Here is a 14,597-nt window from a genome sequence, read left to right as displayed (position 1 = left end):
CCATCAGTTGCTGATGGCTCTGAAAATAATACCAGACTTCTTACAAGTGATTTGATTTGGGTTTAAATTCCTTCTTCTGAGTCCAAGACGTGAATTAAAGACTTGGGCAATAAGTCTGCAGCATCGAGTGTTTCTGTATTGATGGACCACTGGAGGGGAAACATGTTTAAGCAAGTGCTGGCACCACTGTGTGATTTTTGCTGGCTTATCATCCTTCTCCACTGTTCATGGAGCACTAGGAATCTTGAGAAATACCTTGTCTTACATGGGCAGAAACCTCTGAGTTCTGGACATGATTTTCAGTGTGGTTTTCAGTGGTATTCTCAACTGCAAGAGCTCTTGTCAAGATGGTGAATAGCTAACTGTCAGCAAGTTTATGTGCTGTTCAAATGTTTTGGCTCTATTTCTAATTGGACAGCAGACTTCCAGAATATGCTTCTCCTTATTTTCTGAACTTCCTTGAGCATGCTTGATTAATACTGGAATATCAGTTGTCTGTTGGACACTGCAGGTGCTGAACATAAATTGAGCAAAGACTCTCAGGCTTTAAGAAAGGCACATAATGGTGTCTAAATAACAGAAATCCCTTGTATTGTGAGTACTGTTTGAAATCTTTGGCCTCGCAACTTGCACAGAACCTCAAACTATTTGAGCTCTGGCTGTACTGGAATAAATTATCAGAGAGCATTGCAAAGTGATACACCTGGAATTTAAATGAAACAAACAGGAATTCATGAGCAAAAACTGCTTTTTCCTATTCCTCCTTCCAATTCTTCAGAAAAAGGTCTAGACTTTTTTTTCTAGTCATCAGATATGCTGATGTGAAATGGAAATCATTTGTATTTAAGTCTTAATTCTCTGCCTGGACTTGTTACCTCCCTATTCTTGCCCTTTCTCAGGGTGTTGTCCAGTACATGCCCTGTATCTTACTGTACCTGCAGCCACCTTTGGCTTGAACCCAGCTGAATGTTCCCAGCATTGGGCTGTGCTCAAGGTGAGCCTGAACTGGGAATGAACCTGCTGCTTGCAGTGATGCGAGTTAGGCTGAACTGAAGGGCAGGACGACATTTTGACATTGACCACATGGAAATGCAAAGTTTTAAAATGATTTATTTAAACCAGGGTTGAGCTGTTGTTCCTAAAGCCTTTTCATCATAAGTACAAGGCTAGCCACTGTCTTGTAAATGTGAGAGTTCAGCTGTTATGCTGCCTGCAGGGCTGTTGCTTGCACGTAGTGCAGATGTCTATATGTAGTGTGTACTTATGCTGTGAAATGTAGTCTGTGGGGATTGCTGGTTTTCCTCCACCCCCCCATATAGGCTTTAAATTTGGCTCCCTCACAACTTTGCAGTTAAATCTGCTTTTGCTTTCTGCCTTTGCTTATTCTTCTCTGATTTATTTCTTTCCTGCACTGTATTAGCAAGTGTTTCTCTCCCTCTTCTCTATACGGTATCTTTCCATTTCTGCTGTTGATCAAACACTGCATGACTCGAATTAAGAGAAGGTGCACCAAGTTAAACCTGGCCTCTTACTACATCTACCAAGGTTTTAAATAGGTGCTTGTGCTGTTGATGTGGCATCCTTTATCTTGTAAAGGAATGTAAAGCCTTGGTTCTTCTCTTCATAGGCAATGCTATTCACAGTAAGTTTTAAGGGAATTAATTGTGGAAAGGTATCTGGGAGTGAATGTGGCTGTGTTGGCCCAGCTCTGGGAGCTTCCTGGGGATGGGTGCATGTCTGCACTCCCATGTTACTGGTGGGAGAGGAGCTGTGCTCACTCCTGTGCTTTTGTAACTTTTTTGTGTCTTGGCTATGGATTATTGCTCTGCTGCTGCTTCAGTTTACCACAGGCCTCCCAACCAGGCACAGAGCAAACCCAGCTGAATTCTCCCTTACTGGTTTTGCTGCTGCTCCCGATGTCTCTAACAGCATTACTCAGAGCCAACTTGCTGTTTGAGCTTACTCTGGGCAGTGCTAGAAGCACCCAAGTGATATTTTTGCTGGTTTGGGGCTGTAACTCCACTTTTGGAATTGTTAACACTCTTCCTCCAGTCCCATGCTGAGTAGATCATACTTTGCTGTCAAAGCTTTTTCCTCTCCACAGGTAAGCAGACCTTTTGTCCCCTCTGTGGCAATATTAAGAGTATGTCTGAATCCTGTTACGAATTCCCTTTGGCTTTTTCAATGTTATTTGCAACTGTTACTGTAGATTGCATCTTCCATTTTGTAGTAAGAATGTGACATGCAGTGGGAAGATGGCTTGAAAAATATATTGAAGGACTATTAACATTGCATTACTTCACTTTTCCTGAATCATGGGGCTTGTGCCAGTGAGATTTTGACATTCAGTGGACTCCTGTTACCAAGTCCTGCTTGGGGAAAGGAGTATTCCCACCACATGCTGAGTTGGCTGGAAATTTGAGAGTAGGCTTCTTTTTTTTTGGCTTTTTTTTTTGCTCACTTGTTTTTAGAAGCAGTCCATTCTCTGCAAGAGGACTCTTCTCACCAGAAGCCTCAAATGAGGTGCAGAAAATAGAGGCATCACTTTGCCTTTGTAGAAAATGGACCAAACAATGCAAGATCGGTCTGAATTTGCAATATGGTATTTAATTCCCGGTTTAATTAGATCTGTATTTGCCCTGTGCTCTGTAAGAATGCATAAGAAGTTGTATTCTCAGTCTTGTAGCTTCTTGTTTTATTGCTGTATTGTCCTTGGAATGAGTAATCAGAACAGGGCTCCCACAGCTCTTTGGCATGAGGCTGTCAAAGGGTTGAAGCATCCGGAGATGGAATGAGCCTGCAGACACACGAATACCAGGCCTGGGTTGTAAAGCATTAAAGGTCTCCTGGGCTTTGGGGTACCTGGAACCTGAAAGTCATTGCTTGGTCCAGAGCAGCCTTGCTGGGAAGTGTTTTGTGTGCATTGTTCATAAGAGGAAAACCCGGGGGCACAATTATAAACAGAGCCTGCGTCACGAGCGGCTTTCTGGCACCACACTCCAGATAGTGGAGGATGGATTCCAGATCTCGCTTAAAAATAGAGAGGTCGTGTGTGTGGCAGGGAAGGGTGGAAGCACTGGGCAGGGCTGTGCAGAGGTGTTCAGCTGAGCATTGCCCCGTTGCGAAGGAGACTTGGGAATGTGACTTACCATGGCAGGTGTGGAGAGTGGGATTTCTCCAGCCTTAAAAGAGTTGTTGCTGTCCTCAGCTGTCTAGTAGGAAGTTCTAGAGGAGATGAAGCTGAATTGTACAGAGGTGCATGGTAGAAGACCAAGGTTGGGAGCAAAACTGGGAGATCTGATTAGTAGTTAGCAAGGGGATAAAAGGTTTACCATGTGGGTGGTCAAACACAGAAACAGCCAAGAAGATTGTAGAAATATCTCCTGTTAAAGAAAATCCAAATTAGAGTGAATTCAATACTGAGGAACCTGATCTAAGTTGAGATCCTTCCAGCAGGAGAATGGACTAAAGGTTTCTTCAAGTGTAAATGGTTTGTAATATTCATTTGACCCTGGGAAGGAATATTTCCTCTGCAGACGGGATTTGATACTGCAGTAGGATAGAGACTGATGCTCCAAGACTGTCATGGAGCACATCCTCTGTTGATTGTAACAGATTTGTGAGCAACTGAGTTACAGTGAAGGGAAACTTTCACATCTCTGAGGGTGCCTAAAGTAAATTTAAAGCTTGGGCAGCACTGTTTTGAGAGTCCTCCTTCAATTAACTACTTCAAATTGCTATTGCACGTGGTAGGAGAATACTATCCTTGAGCCAGGATTTGATGTTTGTCTTGTGACCATTTGGCATGAGTGTTCCATTGCTTAAGCAGATTTCTCTGCCAAGAGGATCTCTGGCTTCAATTGCATTTGCCTGGGAAGAGGCATCAGTGCAATTCATCCCAGTCTTACTGGGAGAGATGCAATGTCCTTATGTGGCTGCAGAGATTCAGTTAAATTGGAGACAAAGTGTGTAGGAACATGCTGTGTCCCCTGATAAGTCCCCTGTCTTTCCACTCCTCCAATTAGCCTTGAAATAATTGGTTTCCATTAACTTCAGCTGAGATTTCAGAGGGTTTGTCTTTATTTTCAAAAACAGAAGCTTCATGTAAATTGTGGAACTGTAGAAGAGATGGGATTCAGCATCCTTTGAAAGCTGATGCTGGGCTTTCATGGGGAGTTTGTTTCAGCTTAAGGAGTTTAGGCTGGAACTGTGGGTGCTGAAGGTATAGGGACCGGGGGTCCAGAGGAGATAACCTGGAAAATCAGGTTTCAGTAATTGAGTGCTTGGGGACTTTCTTATTTGGGTTATTTTAATCCTTTCAGGGGTTAGTTTTATTTCAGAAAGAGCCATTTAATCGTAGAAACATGAAAGAAGCAGGGGTTAGAAAGGGTATGTTTTCCTCTTAAGGCAGTGTTTTCTAAAGTGGGTCTTGACCCTCTTATGCAGGAATTTTGCAGCTGCTATCCTAAGGGTTGGAACTATATCTGAGAGCCTACAGAGGCAAAAGCAGGGGGTATTAAGCAGATCCTAATACCCATTTGGGGTCTCTTTCCTCCCCATCATCCTTCAACAAAATGATCTCCTGCTTTTCAGGAATAAAGCAGCAAGCATTTGGCTGTGCCTGTGTTTCATTGTTTTGCTAAGCCGTTGTGTTGGAAGAGATTAACCAGGGAGCAAATTTTCTCCGAAAGCTGATCTTGAGAGAGGCGGAGGGAAGAGCCTCAGCACTGACCTTGATCAGAGTGTCTTGAGGTGGGGAGTGAGTGGGAACCCAGCGCAGGAACATTAACCCTGTGCTGCCCACATCGTTGAGACTGCAGTTGGCTCTGATCGCAGCAGATCTGAGACTGCTGGGAGAGTTGGTTTGTCCAAGTTGTGCTACCCTGGCACAAGCTGCCCTTGGGGTTTTTCCTCATTGAAGGTTGTTCATAGCAGCCCAGGAAATCTCTTCCCTCTGTTGCTCATGTATTTGTTACCTGCTCTTAAACTTCACAAAACTTCATCTATGAGCTTTTGCTTTGTCTCTCTCTTGGTGTCATCTCTCCCTGTGCTTGTTTTCACTTAGGAATGTGTTCAGCATCCTCGCTGCAGCTTCTCTCCTTCCTTTGTCTTGCCACCCTGCCATTTAATAAGCAAACCGTGTGGCTGCAAAGCCTGAAGTGCCCATGTTGCCATGTTTTCTGAACTCTCCAAAGATGCATGGAAACCTGTCTTTGTTTGGTCCCAGAAGCACGGCATGCTGCTGCTGCCACCAAAGAGCAGCTTGCTTGTGGCACATTGTGCTGCAGCTTGGCTTAATCCTCGCTTGATACGCTTTTGAGATTTCATTGTTTCTCTATAATTAGTGCTACAGAGGAGCTGAAAGAAATGACGAATTAGCAGGAGAGGGGGGAGTGGGAAGAGCAGGTGGTGATCGAGCTAAAGAGAGCTGCCAGAAAAGTAGGAGCAGCAGGGAATTAAATGGGAGGAGTTTCGAGTTCAGATGATTCCCTGCCATGTGCCCAGAAGGATTTAGTTTGGGATTTCGTTACTGTTCAAATAATGCCATACACTCATAACAGATCAGGTCCCTGTAGGCCAAGGCATTGTCCAGCACTTAGTGAAAAGCAGTTTTTGCCCTGAAGTCCTAGTGAGCATTGATCGCATAGACTTGAGGACTGGAAAGGAGCTGTATCATGAGTGGTCCTGCTTTTAGTTAGGCTGCATCCATTGTTTCTGGTAATAACATCCAAAAAGAATAAAACACAAAGCTATTCTTTGTGTGGTGACTTATTTAAAGCCCTGGACTTCATCTTGCAAAGGATTTGGTTCACAGTAATGATGTTGCATCTGGATTGTAAGAAGAACCTGTCAGTCATGCTTACACAAACTGGGTTTAACTGGCACAGAAATCCTGGGATGTCATGATGTGGGGGGATGCAGGAGTATGCTGACGCTATTGAGTGTCTGAGATATCCAGAAAGAGTCTTTGAACACAGATACCTGTTCTGATGAGGACAGGTAGCTTTAGAGTTAAAAATACACACTGAGAAACCAACTGGGGAGTGAAAAGGGTTGTGTGACAGGACAGTCCTCTGAGGTGCACAGTCATATATTACAGCATCTGGCTTGTGTTTTCAGCCTCTATTACTATGCACCAAGACATCCAAAGAAAGAAATCATAGTACTGGTGTTTTGCATGTGTCAGCAGTAACATTACTTCTAGGATCTAACTCTTTCCAAAGAACTGATACAGTGTTTGTTTTTTGTTGACTTCCGAAAGGCTATTGCTGTAGGGAGACCAGCAGTGCTAGGAAGTGCAAACTCACTTCTGCCTTTTGTCACCACTTCTGTGTGTGCTGCTCTCTTTGTCTTGAGCCTTTGTGTGTTTACTTTTTTTTTTCCCCCACCAAAGAAGCAGCAGAAACAAAACAAGAGAAAAAACAAGAAGGTTTCTTGGGTGGAGAGGAGTAGGTCAGTGCTGCCCAGGATTCCCAGTGAGCGGGAATTCATTTGTGCTGGGACTACTGCTTTCATCCTGGATTCCTGCACCTGCTGAGCAGAGTGACTACAGGGAGTGTATGTGGAAGTTTGCTTTTGGGATGTTTGTCCTGTGCTTAATGTTGTGTATTTCACCTCTGCTATTTCACCTCTGCTTATGGCAATCTAACTAAACAAACTCTGCTGTCAAAACCTCCCCCCTTTGCTCTTTCTGAGCACTTTCTGTTAAATATCTGCATAGACCTATCCATCATCTGTCATTTGCTCAAGCACCTGCTTACAGTGCTCAAATGTTGTTTTCAAAGCCCCTTGTAAATATTCTTGCTGTTATTGCTGTCCTTTTCCTAATAACTTTGTTTTGCCTTGTGCTATGAATAGTCTCTGAAAAACAATATGTGAGCAAGTAATAAATGGCCTCAGTCTTGAACTTCTTAAAAACCCATTTGCCTTAGGAAATAATAAAGCTTTAGCAACCTTAGCAATTTGTGTTCTGCACACTTCTGCGTTTTGCCATTAAAATGTAAACTCCTGAGTACAGGGAGTCCTGGCAAGCTGATGCTGATGTCCAGGGTGCACTGGCCATGCCATATAAAGTGAAGTCAAAGTCCTGTAGCTCCTGTGTAGTAGGTGCTGGTTGAAGATTAGAGGAGCAGAGTCTCACACTTTAGGGCTTTTTAATTTCAGTGTGACTTGGAATGGAGCAGTTTTCCTCTTTCAGGGCTGGGTTTCAAGCTCTTTCCCTCACCTGGAATTTTATTTGGGTTGGTGCAACTTGGTGTGAGAAGACTCTTGATGGTGATTGTAGGGAGCTTCAGTAGCCTTTGTTTGAAAATGGAAGTTTTTGCCCCCGGTTTATGTGAATGTACTAGAAAAAAACCACAAAGATTGCAAAAATGTGCTCTACCTGAATTTCATAATCTGGAAGTAATTTTCATAGTGTTAAAAATAGGAGGATCTGCTAAAGTAGGTGTGTTACACCAAAATGCACAATAGTTGTTTTAGTTTCTCTTTATTTTTTATTAGCATTTTTTAGGTATTTGCAATAGGAACCTTTGAGTTATTTTCCACATATCCTACCCCCTTTTTCATTAGATTAGGTTTTACTCCTTTCTAGTGAAGTGTGCAAATGTTGGGAAATGATGAAGGTAGAAAGTAAAGCAACAAGGTGTCCTATTGATGAGGTGAATGTTGCAACAGCTTCTGGAGGTCAGCAAAAATGAGCTTAACATCAAATAGATTTGAAGTCTCACTATTGCGAAGTCCTTTTCATGTCAAAGGATATGATGTTGCTGAGTACTTTAAATCCAGAACTCCCCACTTGTAGCAGTTTGAAGGACTGTATGTTAAAATGTGGTATTTTTTTCCCTATTGTGGCTGCTATTTTCAACCCAGAAACTGAGGCAGTGTGAGAGCTGGAGCTGAACCTGTTCAAACAAAATCCACCTCGTGTCTTTGCATAAAATGAGGAGAGATGAGAACATCAATTAGTGCATAAAAATATTTGAGAAATCTCATTAGTGTCGGTAGCAAAGAGTGGCTTGTTTTGACACTTTGGGTGAACACATCAGGTTAAAAGTCTGTGTGACCTCAGCGGCATATCTTTCAAAAGTACATGAATAGAATCACTCTTTTATAAGGAAGCTGGAGTCTGGAGAGGGTTTTTGGTCTGCAGAGCTGTAATGATTCCTGGAAGGGATCATAAAGATCCACTTGTTTTTCTTCAGTATCCCAACACCTGGATATGGTGGCTGAGCCAGCCCATGGAGCTGCACAGTGGGGAGAGAGCTTTCACTGGGCTTCTACCTGGCTCTGCTGTCTTTACTATCTGGCACTCAGAATTTTGTTGTCTGGCCTCCCTCCCTTCCTGCTGAAGTCCGTAAGGTGTTGGTAACTCTCTCTTTTTCCCCCCAGGGAGTGGAGCGACTGCGGTGGTCCAGGCAGCCTTCTGCGCTCCGAAGAAGGAGAAGGTGGCGATTAAACGGATCAATCTTGAGAAGTGTCAGACAAGCATGGATGAACTCCTGGTATGCAATCAGAATTGTCTGGGGAGTTGTATTTCAGTTATTTATGAAGTATCCCTTTGCCAAGTGCCCTTAAAACTTCTTGAGGTGGGGTGAAGGTGAGGGAACTCAACTGACTTTGTTGAGCTCAGTTATTCTGGCTGTGGGACATGGTACTTAAAATGTTAAAAAGATCAGCTGTTGGAAAACTTCAGACTGTTTGTTTAGAGCTCAGCACTTTGTATAATCCCTTTGTTTTGAACTGAGTTAATGTGCAAGTGTGAAGCTCTGCTGTACCCACAAGAGCTCTGAAGTTTGAGGGGGATGCAGAGCTACATGCTTTCAGAACATTTAAAATTTAAGGGAATGGCCTTGCTTTCTTTTCCTTTCCTGAAGTTCTTTACATTTTTTCCCTTCACCTGTAAAGAGAAGAACAGAATTAATTAGCCGTTGTTCCTAATCACTTTCTGCTACTGATGCCAGCTAAAGGGATCACTGGCATATTGCAGGCTGCCATATGGAAATCCCAGTAATTCTGAGTTCAGGACAGGAGACAGAGTCCTTTCGAGCTGTAGTGCTGTAATTTTCTGCTGCTCTGTGCCTATTTTCTCAAGGTTGTCTCAATGAAAAACAGATTTTTGCAGTAGCTGTGGTAACTGAAATTTCCCTTTTCTCATCTGGGTCCTGTATTGATGGGCTTGGTTTTCTTCTGTTTGTGTGTGTGAGCTGGTGCCTCTGCAGTGCAGTGGTTGTCTCATTCACCTCACATCTGGAACAGCCCTGAATTTAAGCCAGGCAGACACAGACATTCTTGTGAACATTGAGGTGTCTCCACTAGAATGAGAAAGCTCCTGGGACAAAACTTTCCATAGTAAATGTTGGCATTATAGAGATAAGGCCTGGTATCATCTTTTCTTCTGATGCATCTCACTAGGATTTTTATAATCCTGCGTTGACTTTCTGTCCCCTTGAATCTCGACAGTTTCTGTAGTTTACCTCAGGCATTTGTTTTGGTGCTTGCAATTAAAAGGTAGAACAGAAACAGAGTTTGGGAGTCCTGCTACCTCTACATTTGTAAAATCTTCAGCAAATCACCTAAACCACAGTTTCAGTTTCCACCTAGTGTCTAGTGGTATTTTTGTCATTATGGGTATCTGCAAATCTGCCCTGGTTAAGAGGAAAGGCCCCATTCAGTTTGTCAGTGCTCCTGTGGAGGGTTGCGTGTAGGACTCAGGATGGTCTGTGTTCAAATCCTCTTATGGCTCATGCTAGTGTAGGAGTTCAAGATCTCAGTTTGTCCTTTTGTCCTTATACCAGCTCTTGGTATCCTTTTCAAGCCTTTTGTGTGGCTTACCCATACTACCCTGCCTCAGTGGTATTCCTGACTGCATTATCAGGATGTAGTAATTGACACTCTGATTCTTTGAGTAATTGCCAATTCTGGCTAAAAACATTAGGTTCAGAGACACTGCAGAGACTTGATGTGTAATTTTAGGTAAGTACTTCTAATTGCACATTTTAAGTCTCTAGCTGACCCATTCCTCACAATGATTTTTCCTGTTATGGGTGGGCCTGTGATGTATTGCTGTTGTCAGCTCTCCAGGGTTTCCAGTTTTGTGACTGGATCTGGTGTGAGTCCTTCTCTGGGCTTAAGTATGCAGCTGTAAGTATTCTTGAATTTAAAAATCATAGAGGGGTGGAGGGGCACAAAGATTGTTCTGGTCTGTAGCAGCTTCCAGGGGCAGGGGTTGCTGAGGTAGATGTGTTGTGTGAAAAAGTGTTTTCCCTGGGTTTGTTCTGAATTTGTCAGTCTGCTGGATCACCAGTGTTGTTTCTCAGTGCAAGAGCCAAAAGAATGGAAGTTCCTGATTTCCCAGCTCTGTATGCTCTTATCTTCACTTCTTTTTGTCTTGTTTCCATATCTTCTTCTACCCTAAAGCAAATATTCTCAAGTTTTATGGTCTTGCAGTCTCCCTTCTTGGCAGTTTTCCCAATTAAGTTTAATTAACTTTTCTGAGCAACTACTTTGTATTGCAGGGTTGTGCCTTCCCCACCAAAAAAACAAAAAAAATAACTGTAGATGGTTGGTTACAGGTTACAGTTGTTTTAAGAAGCAAATGCAAAGACAAATATGATGAGTTCACACTGGAGTATGTTATGCCCCCGCCTTGCTTTCTCATCTCCCCCAGTGCAGTTAAAATCACAAACTGGAGCTTTTGTGAGCTTCATTATCCTTCTGTTGCTCTGAGGCCATTTTTGCACAGCAGTTATGGTGAACTCTGCTTTCCTGCCTGGGGTCAGGAGGGTGCTCTTGGGTTACAGCACTGCCCACTCATTGGGCAGTGTGGTAGCAAAGGGAAAATTTTGCTTAAATTATTTTATAAATATTTTTCTGCCGTACCTCAGACCTGTAGGCTTCTCTACTGAAGCAAGCTTTCTTATTCCCAGAAGCTGCATAGCCAAGAGGGTAGAACAGTCTCACATTGCTTGGGAGAGGGTAGGGAGACCAGCAAACAGTACTGCCATCCTTAAAAAGGATGGTTTGGTTTTTGTGCACTTTTTTCAATGTCTGTGCTGCTTAGTGGCTTGCACTTGTAGTTCTTGGGATGGAGAAGAGGAAGGTTAGTATGGAATGGGAATTGCCAAGTAAGTGGCTCTATCACCAGCTGGATGGATGAGTGTCCTTGAGCTTCCTTTAAGCCTAGCTGGTGTCCAGGGGCCAGGAAATCTGGGACCACGTCCTTGCTTTGGAGATGGTCTGCTTAGAGTAAGTAAGTGTATGACTTGGCTCATTAAAGGTATTGATCTTGATCCTTTTGTCTCAATATACATTTGAGCTGTGTGGGTGGTCAGGAATAAACTGCACATTTTGCATATACTGTATGACATTCTAGGTTAATGCACTAGATTTATTTATTGCTGATATGGGATATGGAAAATGCAGGAAGGGCCAGTTTTGTTGAATCATGAGCAAGCCAAGTCAAGGGCATTCAGCTCTTCAGCAGAACTGCTAATTGCTGTAAAGAATGTAGACAGCAGGAGCAATGCTGGGCAGAGATGGGCCTCTTTCCTAACCGAGCTACTGAATCAGATGATGTTTGTCAGGAATTTATTTCCATGCTCCATGTTTATCTTTTTTTTTTTCCATGAACGTTTTTGAATGCTCACAGATCTTTCCTAGACTGCACGTGGGATTCAGCTGACAAAGAAGCGCAACGTAGCTTATAATGATTCTTGCTCAGGGATGTGACTGGGAGTGGAGTATAAGGAGAGGTGGTCAAATACAGTGATGTCTACAAATGATCTTGGACTTCTTGATTTATTTTACTGAAGTTCCACTTTTTATTTGTCTTGCAACCCACAGTAGTTAACAACCACACTGGTGTGGGTTTGCAAACAGTCTGCTTGCTCATGTGTTGTATTTCACAGCTGCGCACCATTCAGAGCTGTGTTTTGCTCTGACTCTTTTCCATTGCTGGTTACTTTGCTGCTGTTGCCAATTGTTGAAACACTGATGTAACATCTGCCTCAAAATAACCATGTCTCCAGCCTTTTTCTTGTATAAGTGTTTTCTTGTTTTAAAGAATTACTGATCTAAAAGGCCTTAAATCCCCTCTCTGTCCTACAAACTCTACTTCATTTTCATGCAATTAAAGCTGCATTTTCTTTCATCCAGATGGAGACTTCTTTCTTCATGAGTAGCAGATGACGTGGGTTGTCAGCTTAGCAGTTACCAGGAATGTTGAACAGCAGAGAGGGAAACATAAGCTATGGGATATTTCACATTGGGCTTTCCCAGCTAGGGGGAAATGCTGCCTGTTTATTCCCTAGGATGATTCAACAGGAGACAGGCTCAGGAAGGAGCATGGGAGATGTGGTGCTGCTGTTCCTAGAAAGATTCCAAATTCTTCCTACTCCAAAGACTGATTGCCCTGGGCCTGACAGGTTACACACAAGTGAAGGTACTATTTCAGTGCTATGGCCAGAGGGCAGTTAGGAAGGCTGAGGGAACAAGTTGAACTGCAGTTAAACAGAAATGTCCTTTAGAATTTCATGGAAATAACCCAGGAAACTTGCTGCCAATAACATGGAGATCAAACATTGTGTGAGATTAAATAAATCAGCCTATAGTTGAGAAGGTTAAATTAGATAGGATTTAAAAAAAGGATTATGAACTCCCCTGGTTTAAAGCATAAGCCAACTGTTAACTGCCCAGGCTTAGTCAGAAATCTACCCTATGGGCAGATAATTGTGTAACTGCTTGTTATAGGGTTTTTACACCTTCTTTTGAAGACTTGGACAGGATATTGAACTGCCTTTGATCTGACGGAGCATTTCCTACAAGTGGATTAACCAGACTAGAAGGTTGTTGGGAACAAAGCAGCAGATTGCTGTGGAAGTAGTACAGATGTTTCATCCATGCCTGTCATCTGATGAGAATTGCTGTTATAATTCCATTTCCAGCCCTGAGGACCTTCATAGTTGCTCCAGGGAAAAGAAGTCCCCAAGTGTCAGTGCCAGGGAGTCTGATAAATTATATATGGTTTCTGTATGGTTATTTGAACTGCTGTGTTACATGTTCCTTGCATGTTGGGATTGCAATTTAAGATTTAAACCTATGCTGGGTACAGCTTGGTTGTATTGTTTATCAAAGCAGCAACAACAGAAGTCTAAATTACTGGACTGGTTTAGGTTTTGTTTTGGGTTTTTTTTGTGTGTAAAGGTCACTGTGAACATCAGAATTAATGGTGGGTGAAGTCCTGAACATCGAATGTCATCCTTCACTTGGACTGAATGAGCACAAGATGGTGCATGTAAAGAGCTTTAGAGAATTTGCAGCTGTCTGTGGCCACTGATCACATTGAAAGCATTGCTGAGCTGTAAGAACTGGTATTGATATGAACAACTGTGAGGGTCATTGATAGGTTAGTTGGGGATGTGGATAAAGCTGGCTTGCTTGTATCTATGAGAGGAGGCAGTCACTCACCCATTTGCTTTTTGGCTGAAACCAATAAAAATCACCATACAGGAATTGCTACACCACAACAGTTCAGAAACACCTGCTTCCTTCAGTACATTTTCACTAATGCTGAAGAGTTTGAAAGAGGGAATGACCACTGAATGAGGCTGAAGGGTAGTCATTAAAATGGGCAACTGCTGAATGATTTGCATGGAACTGCTTTGTTCCCATCACTGAAGATTACTTAATGGATGAAGTGTGTTTCTACCTTTCAGAATTGTTGTTCTAGGGCTAATCTAACCCCTCCTTACTCATACCAGTTTAGCTCCTGTAGCCACTTGAGGCAAGGAGTTGAACTAGATAATCCAAGGAGTAGGAGTTGAATCAGAATATCTGATTTTGTCTTTTTCCCTCACCTTTTAAAAAAGTGTCTCATTAATTTTGGTAGAACATATTTGGTTTTATTTTTTATTTTTAGTTATTTTGCTGCCTCAAAAGGCAAATGAATTATTATTCTGAATTTTACAACATTTTAACGTTAAAAATTTCTCTTGGAGCAGAATGTGAATGGTTATGGCTGCTTGTAGGACTGGAGCTCTAAATCCTGCTTTAAAAGGATGAAGAGCAGCTTTAATGCCTTATCTCTCAGCTGAAATCTCATGGTATAAGATCTTTGCCAGCCATAGTTGAAGCACTGATGTTTTCAAGGGGTGATCACATCTGACCTGCTTTGATTTCTACCTCAGCCATGCTTTCCCTCCCCACTTCTCTTATGGTTGTGATTCCCTTCAAACAGGGTAGCTATGTTGGTAGCTCTCTGGACCCCTGAAGCTGCAGGTAGACACTTGAAAGCACTCTGCTGCTGTGCTATATCTCCCGAGTCCATGTCAACATGTAGGAAATAAAACTAAATAAAGCACAATTTTTTTCCTGGTATTTGAGAGCAAGTGCCTCTGAAGCAAGCCTCAGGGGCAGATAAACACAGGGTAAAGGGTGGTGATGTGAAAAGAAAATACTATTAAGAAACTTGAGCTGGTAGCTAAAACACAGCCTTACCTGTTCCTATTAATTCAAACTTCAGTTGTGTGTCACTGGGCAAATAAGCCCTCATCTAAAATAGCTGATCTCCAGAAGTATGTCTGACTTACAGGAGACCA

At 42.6% G+C, this 14,597-nt stretch overlaps 1 protein-coding gene across 1 annotated transcript in view; it reads left to right on the top strand.

Annotated features, from left to right (window-relative positions):
• Positions 1-14,597, top strand: part of OXSR1 (oxidative stress responsive kinase 1) — an 87,485-nt gene that overhangs the window by 10,806 nt on the left and 62,082 nt on the right. Inside the window, exon 2 of the mRNA XM_005527767.3 lies at positions 8,392-8,504. Within this exon, the coding sequence (XP_005527824.2) occupies positions 8,392-8,504 (113 nt within the window). The remainder of the gene's footprint in view (positions 1-8,391; positions 8,505-14,597) is intronic.

The sequence above is a fragment of the Pseudopodoces humilis genome, chromosome 1, assembly GCF_049639895.1.
Source record: "Pseudopodoces humilis isolate 2021_Gansu_Grassland_sample_001 chromosome 1, ASM4963989v1, whole genome shotgun sequence".
Taxonomy (NCBI): domain Eukaryota; kingdom Metazoa; phylum Chordata; class Aves; order Passeriformes; family Paridae; genus Pseudopodoces; species Pseudopodoces humilis.
The sequence above is the reverse complement of the archived record's forward strand: the minus strand, read 5'-3'. Positions and strand labels throughout refer to the sequence as shown.